General features: G+C 43.7%; 1 protein-coding gene across 1 annotated transcript; it reads left to right on the top strand.

Moving 5' to 3' along the window:
- Positions 1–7,873: 7,873 nt before the first annotated feature.
- Positions 7,874–12,201, top strand: Htr1b (5-hydroxytryptamine receptor 1B). Its single transcript, XM_034525021.2, has one exon. It carries the CDS (start codon positions 7,885–7,887, stop codon positions 9,043–9,045), a length of 1,161 nt encoding a protein of 386 aa, XP_034380912.1. The 5' UTR covers positions 7,874–7,884; the 3' UTR covers positions 9,046–12,201.
- Positions 12,202–12,595: the final 394 nt, after the last annotated feature.

Here is a 12,595-nt window from a genome sequence, read left to right as displayed (position 1 = left end):
TTCAACCTCAATTCCATCAGATTCTATTCTGCCTTCTACTTCTGCCTTCTCTTGTATTCTGCCCCCACTGAGCTGCCAACTGTCATTTGTTGATTGAAGGGAAAAGAACTGTTAGTTTTATGGTAAGCCTTTTCTTTTCAGGAGGCATTATTCTTTTGAGCTCTTAGAGACCTGTAGATCTGATTGTGTGTTGGACCTTTCTTACCTCTTCTTTGTTCTGTTTGGCAGCAACGTGTAGCAAATGATCCTAAGTTAGTAACCCCGGCCATAGTGGAAATCTCTGCTTGCTTCCCTTTCCCCAGGATAGTAGTCTCTGATTGGCATCATGAGAACAGAATCAAGAAAATGCAGCAGGTGCTAGTTCACCCGGGAAATTCTACTCTCTCCATGGAATGTTGGTTTAGCCAATTGTTTTTGAAACTTGAAAAAAAAAAAGTGTTCTTTTTAGTTTTCTCTGGGGTTAAGGGGAATGTCTAATTCTTATGATCGCCTACATTTTATTCGAAAGCAACATCCATTTTTCATAATTTGTAAACTTGGAATTGGTTTGAATTAGCTGCTGATATTTGACTTAAAAGTATGATCAACATTCTAAAGGTATTAACAACAATATGAAAAGAACATGGCAAGTCATGTCGGTTTACAAAATAACAATCAACACTTCTTCATGCAGGATTAACAGTGATTAGCTTGTGCCACGAATAGTGACTGATCATGTACTGACTCAAGAGGCAGAAACAGGAATATCATTGCAAGACTCTAGACTACAAAGTGAACTACAGGGCCTGCCTGAACTACAGTCAAGGCTTGTCTCAAACAAAATAATCTAAACAAAATGAAAAAAGAACAAAATGCTATATTTATGAAGCATAAGAAGGTAGGCAAGAGAGGTTGGGAAGAAAAAATATGATCAAAGTATGTCATATAGATGTATGAAAATATATGTATGTATGAAAACATCACAATAAAACCTTTTGTATGATTTAAACATGCGGAAAAAACAACAATGACATGTTAGTCTGCTACAGTGTTTGTGAAAAAATAAATTAAACGGCTGCATGTTTCAAGGAAGGAAAGAAGATATATATATGAATGAATAGGGCAGCCCTGCAGTTTCTCAGCATTTCCTGAGGCTTAGTTGCTTATTTTGCCAGTGCTACTCCTCTCTTGATTTTAAGTGGCTCACTCTCCTTGAAACACACTCACTCTTTTATTTGTACATAGAATTAAATTGGTTTACCCTCATTTGGAACAGAGACTTTGGTTACACTACTGAATATTTTAATATAAATAATATTATTATCATCATTCTTTTAGGCTCTTAATCTTGAAAGTTTGCCCTTAATTTCTTCTCTGATTCACAATAGTGATGGCGTATTGGACCTCTTGCTACATCCAACACAGTATCTGACAGTTTCTCATCATACATAATGAGATGCTTCCAATCTTCATGAGCACTGAAAGCAACAATGACTCATATTTTACATGAAGTGTAAGACTTTTAGTATGTTGGCGTTTAGAGTTAATTTTGGATACATTCCTGGGTTTTGTATTAGTTTTAGTAGTTGAATACCCTAAACTGTTGATTTACAGTTGACTAAATAACCTCCTCCCTTTGAGACGGGTAGCTCTGGCTGTCCTGAAACTTACTCTTTAGACCAATCTGGCCTCAAAGTCACAGAGAAGCATCTGCTTCTGCTTCTGGAGTTCTGGGATTAAAGGCACACACCACTATGCCCTGCTTGATTAAGCCTTTTAAATAACTTTATTTGAATAATAATTTTACCCCAAGGAAGAGTTTTTTTGTTGTCTAACCCCCCTCTTCTAGTGAATTACTTGGCCCTAGGGAGAAAAGAGAGGCAGTTAAGTTCAATAATAAGTCAAAAGAAAAGCAACTAAATATATTGTTATTATTATGATAGTTGAAATAGTATGTTAAGCTTGTAATGTCACAGTATTCAGTATACCTAATCTCCACATTAAAAAAAACCTTCTAATTGGCGACTTTTAAAATTCAGTGTACATTTTTGTGTTCACATCAAGGGCTGGGTGATATGTAAAGAGAGAAAGAAGTGGAAGGATTTCCTGACCCTGACAATGATTTTGCAAAAATATTCATAGGTAAGACTTTGGTCTGGTCATGCACATGTTTGTGACACAATGACATAAGACAAAACAGAATTCTCCCCTCAGTACTGCTTGGACCATGATGAATAGAGAGCCTCATAGAATCCTAGTAGACATTTTAAGGCCATAATCAACACCACTACTCTTCTTCCTCCCCTTTCAGAATTGTCAAAGTATCTGTAAGATTACTCTGGAAACTTAAATAGCTACAGACTTTTGCTGTCACATTCCTGGAAGGGGGCAGGCGGAAGGACAGCAGTGGCAGATAGGTTAAAATGGCTGCCAGGGCCAAAGTTAATGCCAAAGGCAAGGGGTGGAACAGGAAGTTCTAGAGAGTTTGGGCAGCGTCGTCACACTCGCCAGCTCTCTTGTATTAGCAGGGTTCCTCAAATTCTCTAAGTCTCAATTTTCTCATCCAGAAGCTGAGAATGATAATGACTCTTCCCAGCGTTGTAACAATTAAATGAGCGGTGTGTGTGGGACACACAGCATATGGCTTAGTGCACAGCTCGCAGCAAATGATAATGATTATTAGCCATGAATTACAGATATGGCTGCAATAATAAACATCTTGGCTTGTTTTCCCTACAAACCTAAACTACACAGTGATGCTTTTTTGTTGCTATTTGAGTTGAAAATTAAGAAAACCTTCTTTACTTTGAGTATAAAAGGAAGACTGTCTATGTTTTTCTTTAGAATTGACGGTCAATTTCATCATTAGAAGCTCTGATTTCATTTTGTTTTAGACAGAATTCACCCCAAACAGAACTTCAAGATGGTGCTGCTCCCTTAAAAGTTCTTTTATATTTAATGAATATAGTTAGTTCATTGCTTTCTCATCCAAAAACTTTTCATTGCAGACAAATCCTACCCTTCCCAAAGAGAAAGATTCCCTGCTTCACAGAGCTCATCATCCAGGCACTCTATACTAGTGATACTTAGTGCTATCTCTGAGCTAAAAATTTCCTTTAAGACTCACGTCTTTTGCTATGGAATATGTGATTTCTGGCATACTTGGAAGTTAGCTGCTTTGAACTGAGTTAGCTTAGAAACAAATGGTATTGATATATTTGTTGCAAGTATCTGTTTAAAGTGTGTATTCTGCTTTCAATAAGAATGCCCCTCATGGGCTCATGTATTCAAATACTTAGTCATCAGGGAGTGGCACCATTTGAAAGGATTACTGGCTATGGCATTGTTGGAGAAGGTGTGGTCTTGTTGGAGGAAGTGTGTCTCTGAGGTGGGCTTTGAAGTTTCAAGGGTCCAAGCCAGGCCTAGTGTTTCCGTTGCCTTTGGATCTGTATCTAGAACTCTTAGCTACCATGTCTGCCTGCACCCTGCCATGAATAATGATAGTCTAAACCTCTGAAACTGTAACGATGCCCCAATTAAATACTTTCTTTTTATAATAGTTGCCATGGCCATGGTGCAGAAGAACACTGACTAATACTGTGTGTATTATTACAAAGACAGGTCTTAGACAATAAAAAATATATATCATATATATATATATATATATATATATATATATGTATATATAAATAAATATATATATTTGTATGATATGTATCATCTAATTTTGTGACCGTTGTTTTCCTCATATTCACATGACTTGTTCACCATACATAGAAACACAGCAGAATCAGTTCTTCTTAGGAACTAATTTACACCAGACTAGTAAAGAACTGACTATTTTCTTTAGTGAATATCAAAATTCCTTAAGAAATTAGACAGCATAGAAGTACTATGACACAAATGTCATTTCTCACGTCTACTACGAAGGCCAATGAATGTGGAAAAAGATCCCTGGGCACTCAGAATTTGTAAGACTCACGTGTGTTTGTTTACTTATCTAAACACTCGCAATGTTTCCTTATGGAAGACACAGGACAGAGAGAATCAAGGCCCTAGAGATCTGGCAATTCTAATGATACAATCAGCTTTCAGAGACAGTGAGGAGGTCTGAGAGGAGCCATGACAGAGGGAAAGTTGTTCAGTGCTGAGGTCTCTGCTGATTATTTCACCTGTGGGAATTCAAAACCACGGCAGTAAACACACCTAACATTGGCCTTGGACTTGAAAAAGAAATGCCTGAAAGAAATGTTTACATTCTGTGATTAGGACCTGCTTCCTGCACACTTTTAAATTAGATTTTCCCTGGATGGTGAGGACAGTGAATTTTTTATGAGTTCTATGCCATGTTTCTTGTGGTTTCCAGGAAAGGGATAAGACCAAGATCAAACCCTCCCAGACTGTACCTGCAATTTCCCCAAGGGAGTCTCACAGCTTCCTGGTTTATTTAGGAAAGTCTCCTTGAGCGTGGTTCAAATCCCACCACGAATGACTCACTCACTACCTGGTCTTGTCCTGCCATCAAATCAGACGATTTTCTACCCAAGAGCTTTTACTGTTCTCTTGAACAGAAGCCCTTGAAAGAAGGTGCCCTTGAAAGACCTGGAACTTTGGAACAAGGACAGCAAACCAACCAAACAAAAGTCAGGAATTGGTACCCAGCAGGGATGGGTAAGTTTCTTGTTTGACAAATATGCACGGCTGGGCAAACAACTGCTTTTCATATGCTTCGAAGCTGGGAAGGAATGAATGAAATTCAGAAACTAGCTTAAAGAACTGTGGTGCTTCACTGAGCTCCGTCAACATCCCTTCTGTGCTGCTGCAGCAGATTCACAGAGCTGTAACCAGAAGGTAAAATCAAAATCTGCCTGCAAGTGGTAGAGCCCGCTGAGGGTATGAGACTGCAGATCAGCTGGAGTAGTCCCTGGGAATGCCACAGGTATCTGCTGTCCCAACACCAAGAAGTTGTTTTCTCAATCTCCTGCTTCTGAAACAGAAATAAGAAGGCTGCCTGTAGTTGTTAATATTCTCCCTTCTCCCGCCTCCTGAACGCGTCCCTCAATCTTCCCTAGCTTCCCTGTGAGACTACAATAGCAAGACAATAGATTTCCTCACATCCACCCAGCCTTCTTGCCCCTCAGCTACACTCCTGCTCCATCCTGGTCAACGCCCCCACCTAGCGGCTCAAAGTCGCCAGCTTCCAGTACGTTTTCAAAGGCTTTTAACTGACTGAGCTTAGATAGTTAGTAAAATGATAAAGGTGCCTCATGTGGGTAGATGGAGTTGGAGGACTGGAGGACAGGGCACCTTAAAATGTGGTGTAAAAATAAATGCTTAATATATTAAAATCTCTGATCTTAGAGAAAGGAAAAGAGAGAGAAAAAGAAAAAGATGGTATTTTTATCCTCTCAGCATTTACTGCAACCCAGTTTAAACCTCTTAATTAAAGGAGCCCCCTTTCCAAGCTTGGAAGAATTGTCTTTTTTTTTTTCCCAGACACTAGCTGCCAAACGATAGTATACTGAGTTAGTTGACTGTCATCAGTTGTTTTTGCCTCCCCTAAACTGTAAGTGCTGTAAAGCTGGGTCAGAATTTGCTCTGCTCATCTCCATATTCCTAGTGCAGAGGAGAACACTCGGCATCAATTATGTTTTCTGATTTTCGTCTGCCTTGCTGGCTCAGAGGGGCAAGAAGTCAGGGAACTTGGTTTGGGACCATGTCACCTTCAGTCTCTTGTAAAGGCCTGAAATCTCTCCACCCTTAAAACTGGACGGCTGATAGAGCAGATGATCCTGGATGAGCTCTGGGATGGAATGATTTGAGTCTTTAAAACAGGCTTGCAGAGAACCTGATGATTTCAGCTTATACCGTGGCTCTTATTAGACCCATTCAACATATCAAACACAAACTTAGGCTCGAGGGAATTTTAGTGGGGACTCTTAGTCCTTAAGACTGCGAGAATGCATTGCCTTTTACTTTAAACCTTTGATTCGTAAGTGGACCCTGTATTTGTTTCTGTTTAGACTGGAGGAAAAACCGAGGATAGAGAATCTGCTCCGGGTTTGGGGACTGAGCAGCTAAGCTTACTGCCCCCTATGGCAGAATTGCTATCCTTTGCGGAGGGCAAAGGAGCGAGAGTGGTCACTGTAGTTGCGATGGCTCAGAGGCCCCTTTATTTTTCCTTTACTGGGAGGGATAAGTGGAAGAACTTCTTCCCGAAAACTCGGGCGCTGAGCTGCGGAGCCACTGGGGCGGGAGGATGGAGCGGAAGGTTTAATTTTTGCATACAGTAGGCTTCTCTTTATGACACTGTTTTACATCTTGCAGACAGCTTCTCTCCCGTTGACTCACAAAGTTAAAGGGGAGGATTGAGTGACAAGCACAATTTTCTAAATGTAGATAGGGAAATTGTGGTTTTGATGTACCAAGAGTCAAAGATGTCTCAAAGCCCCAGGCGTGAAGTATAACATGCACATATTGGCTGCTTCCTTCTAAGGAAGCATCACTGGCGCCTCCTAAACTGGGTGTGGCCCTTGGTGTGGGGTTAGATTCCAGAAGGGAGAGTTCAGATATTGGGGCTTGCTCCACCTACCACCAACCACCAGGAAAGAGGGAGGTGGTGGTAGGCGGAAGCCTAGACCCGGACGCCCGCACTAAGTCTGTGGCAGCGACTAAGGGCGTGGGTTGACTGCGGAGCTCAAAGACTCAAAGCTCTCAGAGGCAAGAACAGGACGTCCCGTTTCCCATTCCCCGCTTGAAAGGCGACTCCAAGTTTCAGGGTCAGGAGAAGGGACAAGGTGAAGAAAGCTGCGAGAGAGGGCGGTAGGACCCTGCGGGAGATTCTGTAGCAAGGACGGGATCTGGGCGGGAGGAAAAGAGGGAGGGAGGGAGGGAGAGGGCAGAAGGGAAGGTGCTTTGCAGCCGGTGTCTGCTCTCGCCGCACTGCACGAGTTGCACAGCCAGACTAGGCTGGACCCAGATAATATAAAAGGAGCCCCACCGGCTCTGAGGCTCACACTAAGCTCCCGGGCTGGCGCACACAGGGTTCCTCCCGCTCCCCCAGACACCTGCCCCCTCCCGGTGTGTGGCTCCAGGTGCCCCAGCTCCGTGCGCCCCACGGCATGGCTCCCAGCGGCGCTGCTGGAACCCTGGAAGTGGTGACAGCTGCAGGGCGGCTCGAACAGCCGCAGCTCGAGCCCCAGAGTCTCCCCTCTGGTGGCCGCGTCTCCACGGGGCAGCTAGCTGGTGTGGCCAGCGCGTGAAAAGGGAGGGAGTGCGGAGCTCCGGCTCCTGGCGCTGCGCGGCTGGCTCGCAGACTTCACAATCCCCAAGTCAGGCGGCGGCCAAAGAAAGTGGCCGGGCTCCGGGCTTGGGGATCACGGGGAAGGGATGCAAGCCCAGGACTCTGCACTGGCCTGCAAGCTTCGGTCTGCACAGCCAGCAAACTCCTGCGGGTGGAGTCTGCAGATTCCGGAGCGCCCAGGTTAGGAGAAGCTGAGACCCGAGCAATTGGGGTAAGAGGTCCCACTAGACCCCGAAACCCCTCTTCAAGCGCTACTTAGTCCTTCTCCACCGTTTGCCTCCAGGGAACCTGAGAGAAGCCGGACTGGATGGGCCAGTGCTTTAATCACCGGGGCGAAGACGGGGCGTGGAGAGGAGCTAGCCAACGCGGCAGCAGCGCCTGGCGCACTGGAAGTGCAGGGGACGCGCCCGCAGGGTTGGTGGCCGCGCCTGTGACCTCTCCTTTAGGCTGAGAACACAGGCGGAGGAGTTACCGAGGAGCCCACTGAACTGGCTAGCCGAAGGAGACAAGCCTATAGTCTCCATGATCCTTCCGTCCTCTGTTCTTTCCCTGGTCCGCTCCATGTTCAAGAGCTGCGCTCCGCAGCCAGGACGAGGAGAGCTATGGAGGAACAGGGTATTCAGTGCGCCCCGCCGCCTCCCGCCGCCTCCCAGACAGGGGTACCTCTCGCCAACCTCTCCCACAACTGCACCGCCGACGGCTACATTTACCAGGACTCCATCGCCCTGCCCTGGAAAGTCCTGTTGGTTGCTTTGTTGGGGCTCATCACCTTGGCCACCACGCTCTCCAACGCCTTTGTAATCGCTACGGTGTATCGGACTCGGAAGCTGCACACCCCGGCTAACTACCTGATCGCCTCTCTGGCAGTCACTGACCTGCTCGTGTCCATCCTGGTGATGCCCATCAGCACCATGTACACGGTCACTGGACGCTGGACACTAGGCCAGGTGGTCTGCGACTTCTGGCTGTCGTCGGATATCACCTGTTGCACTGCTTCCATCATGCATCTCTGTGTCATCGCCTTGGACCGCTACTGGGCCATCACTGATGCGGTGGAATATTCGGCTAAAAGGACTCCCAAAAGGGCGGCCATCATGATCGTGCTGGTGTGGGTCTTCTCCATCTCTATTTCGCTGCCACCCTTCTTCTGGCGTCAAGCCAAAGCGGAGGAGGAGGTGCTGGACTGCTTTGTGAATACCGACCACGTCCTCTACACTGTCTACTCCACGGTGGGCGCTTTCTATTTACCCACCCTGCTCCTCATCGCCCTCTATGGCCGCATTTACGTGGAAGCCCGCTCTCGGATTTTGAAACAGACACCCAACAAGACTGGCAAACGCTTGACCCGAGCTCAGTTGATAACAGACTCCCCAGGATCCACGTCCTCGGTCACCTCTATTAACTCCCGGGCTCCGGAGGTGCCCAGTGAGTCCGGGTCTCCGGTGTACGTAAACCAAGTCAAAGTGCGAGTCTCGGACGCCCTGCTGGAAAAGAAGAAACTCATGGCCGCTAGGGAGCGCAAAGCCACCAAGACCCTAGGGATCATTTTAGGAGCATTTATTGTGTGCTGGCTGCCCTTCTTCATCATCTCCCTGGTGATGCCCATCTGCAAGGATGCCTGCTGGTTTCACATGGCCATCTTTGACTTCTTCAATTGGCTAGGCTATCTTAACTCCCTCATCAACCCCATCATCTACACCATGTCCAATGAGGACTTCAAACAAGCGTTCCATAAACTGATAAGCTTTAAGTGTACAGGTTGACTTGTCAATGGCAGTGGGGTCGCCTAAGCGACCTTTGGGGACCAAGTTGGGTCTTTTCACAGGTAGGTCAAATCTTCTTTCCCTGTTACTGGGTGGAAACAAGGCTCTCTCTCTCTTGGGCAAGGGCAATGGATCCTCAGAAGCCCCTCAGAAGCCAGGCAGAAGCCTGGCTTCTCTGAGAGAGCACTCTGGAATGTGAACAGCACAAACTTCTGGAAAAAGCTTCCATGCTGAGAAGCTTAGCTTCCTCCACTCAAAGTCGGGGCTCAGCACAGATCCTCCAGCAGCCAATCAAACAAAAGGTAGCAACTTTTTAACGTTGATGATGGGATGGGTATCTCTGCCCCGTTTTGTATCATGGATGTTGTTACCCTCCAAGCCAGTAGCACTTGTAGGTGTTGTCTGAAGCGTGTCTGAAACACCTCTACATACAGCCTGGCAGTACTTGAACTAGACAATTAATACCCTGTGCTCTGGAGAGAACTCTGTGTTACAGCTTAATTTTAAAACACTTTGGCATCCTTCAGTTTTCATTTATTTATTTAAATTTGGTTGGAGAAACTCGTGGATTTGGTGCTTCAAACACAGAACGTGGCTTGGACGGCACAGAGCAACCTTGAAGAGTTAACAGCAAAATTCTGATGCTAAGATCTCTATTTTTATTACAATCAAAAATTATATGGGGGTGGTGGGTGGGCATGGGAGAAGGGGAGCGTTACACTGAGAATCAACACCTAAGATTGATTTTTTTTCTGCAGATTTCTAATTTTTTTAATTCCTGTTTAGTGATCGTCAAACCACAACTCTTAACAACTCAAAACACGATGTGTGCTAGTGCCAAAGTCTGCAGGTTGCTTTGTTTTCCTAATATCATGGACCAGTCATTTTACACACTTAAATCCCCACTGATGGAGGATAGGCTGGGTTGCTCAGCCCAATTTGCTGCTGTCAGAAGAGTTTAGCAAGTGGATTAGAGTTGTATACAGTTCCTTAACAAGAAAGTATCTTTATTCCTTATCCAGTTCCGTGATGCATGGAGGAGACTGAAGAAACACCAGAGATTTCTTATATAATTAAGAAATGAAGGGGAAAATAGGAGGATGTATATTTTTGACTTGTAAAAAAAAACTTAAATTGCATGAGACAATTTTTGATAATCATTTGCACTCTCCCATCTGTGATTCCTTTGTGTGCAAATTTATAAAGTAACCAAGAGAACTGGCTTTCCTATCCAGAAATCCTCAAAATGCAGCCAGATCCCCGAAACTATTAATGTGTGTGTGTGTGTGTGAGAGAGAGAGAGAGAGAGAGAGAGAGAGAGAGAGAGAGAGAGAGAAAGAGAGAGAGAGACAGAGACAGAGTCAGAGACAGAGAGACAGAGAGACAGAGAGACAGAGACAGAGACAGAGAGAGGGGGGCTGAGATTCCAGCTTATTTTGTCCTTACTATTGAAGTTTGGGCAGGAACAGCTAGGAAAATTACACATTAGAAATTTAAAAAAGCCGAGAGAGCCTGAAAACAAACCTATTTTCTTTATAACTTATAGAACCAAACCTCAGGCTTACTAAACAACCAGGAAACTGGCAAGCCTTCTAGCCTTGGAAATGTGTTAGTGACCTGCCACTTCAGTGACTATAACATCTGAAATAATTTAAGCGGATCTCTTTTTCTAAGTTTCAATAACACTTAGCTATTTTGGATTCACTTTGGGGGTTACACAATAGAGTAAAATCACATATTAGAAGATGAAAAAAAATGCACTTTCTTAATAAAAAGAAGCAGTCCTGAAGGGTTAACTGTAAGAACAAATATGTATTTGGAATGTTTAATATGCCAAAGAAGATTCACAGTCTTTGCTTCAGAGGCTGTCTGTGCTGGAGACCTTTTGTCTGCAGAAGGAAGCTGTCTTTATCAAATGGATCCACTCCCAGTGTGAAGCTGCCCAGACCAGATCATCAGACAATAGATGTAGTGAGCTGAAGTACACTGCTTGCCTACTGTGCAGACCTTCACATTGGGTAATGACTCTTGAAAAGATGCTATTCAAATGTTCACATGTACTGTAGGTAAAAAAGGGAATTTCAACCAACGTTATACCTGACACTGGAGTAGGATGAAACCTTAGGCACTAGATAACCCTATAGACTGGGATCTATAGTGTTTTCTGCTGGGTCCCAAGCTTCTCTGTGCTTTGTGACATTTCTCCTATGGAGGAATGCACATAGAGCATGGCATTTGTTTTTTATATTGCTAATATGTTGGTCTTCTGTTTATGTAGCTGTGTTTTCTCGGGGTCTAAGAGGCAATTAATTCAACTTTTAAAAGCCTTAGGGGAAAATTAATGGAAACAAATAGCCACTTGCAAATGATTTCTTTATAGGGCACCTACAATGATTGTGTCATCATGTTAACAAAACATGGTCAATTTATACAAATGGGTTGTTTGTCATTTTGTAAATCACCCACCTTAATTATCGCTTGAGTATTTGGCTGAACTGACTGAATTTTGGGCATCGTGTATCAAATAGAAGCTTGCAAACCTTTGTAGTGATAAGAGATCTAGGATCATCATCCAGCCTTGCACATGATTATGCAAGGTGTATATTCATCCCAGGGGTATGCAGTTAGGACTGTTAAGTTCCTATTGCATATAAGCATAGTTTATTTCATAAACTGGACACGTGTCTTTTTTTGCAGAACATAAAATGGGAGATGGAAATGTTTAACTTACATAAAAATGAAGCTATATTTTCATTGACTATGGTAATAAATACCATTTTCCATATTGTTTAATTGCACAAAAATTTCACTCAAGTATATGAATGTATACTCATTTAAAATTACAAATATTGTCTTGTGTTTGTAGGAACTTTAGAGTTTCCTTTAAAAAATGGACCCTGCACCCATGGAATGAATGTTTAAGGAATTCAACAAATTTTCTATAGAACAACATTGTTCACCTTTCCTCTTCGTTTTATCTTCTTTAAGCAGGAAGCACTGAGAGGACTCTAATTTACTCAAGCAGTAGCGTCTCAGACTGTGTGTATTTGTTGGAGTTCTGTGTCTGAAATTGCCTTTGGTATTTCACCTCTCAGAAAATGTGTAATTGGAAAATACATTTAGGTAAATGATAAAATAAAAGTCTTTTTTGTGTTCTAAAAAGTGTTTAGTAGTTGTTGTATTATTATGGGAAGACTGAGTTACCTAGTTCTGGGGCTCTGCTTTGAAGTTTGAGTCTTCACGAGAGGACTGACGACAGTTGGCAGGGTGATAAATGGACATGTGCCAGTATGGTTCGGGGAGTTCAGTTTATGTATGGAGGAAGAGTTTGAAAGGGATTTTGGACTCTGTAAAGAAGGGGAGTCCCATCTACTACTGAAATGTTCTCTAGATCAGCATTTTTAAAGGAGATTCTTCTGAGTGTTCTGGAATCTAAAGATTCCAAGGCCCTGTGTGGTGATTAAAATACAAAAGAAAAGAAAGGAGGTGAGTGAAGTAGACTTGTCTCTGACCTCAGCAGAAGCTGAGAGCTAACTAGGAAGGTCACTTC

This window comes from Arvicanthis niloticus, chromosome 21, assembly GCF_011762505.2.
Source record: "Arvicanthis niloticus isolate mArvNil1 chromosome 21, mArvNil1.pat.X, whole genome shotgun sequence".
NCBI lineage: Eukaryota > Metazoa > Chordata > Mammalia > Rodentia > Muridae > Arvicanthis > Arvicanthis niloticus.
Note: the sequence above shows the minus strand (reverse complement) of the source record. Positions and strands in the feature narration are given on the sequence as shown.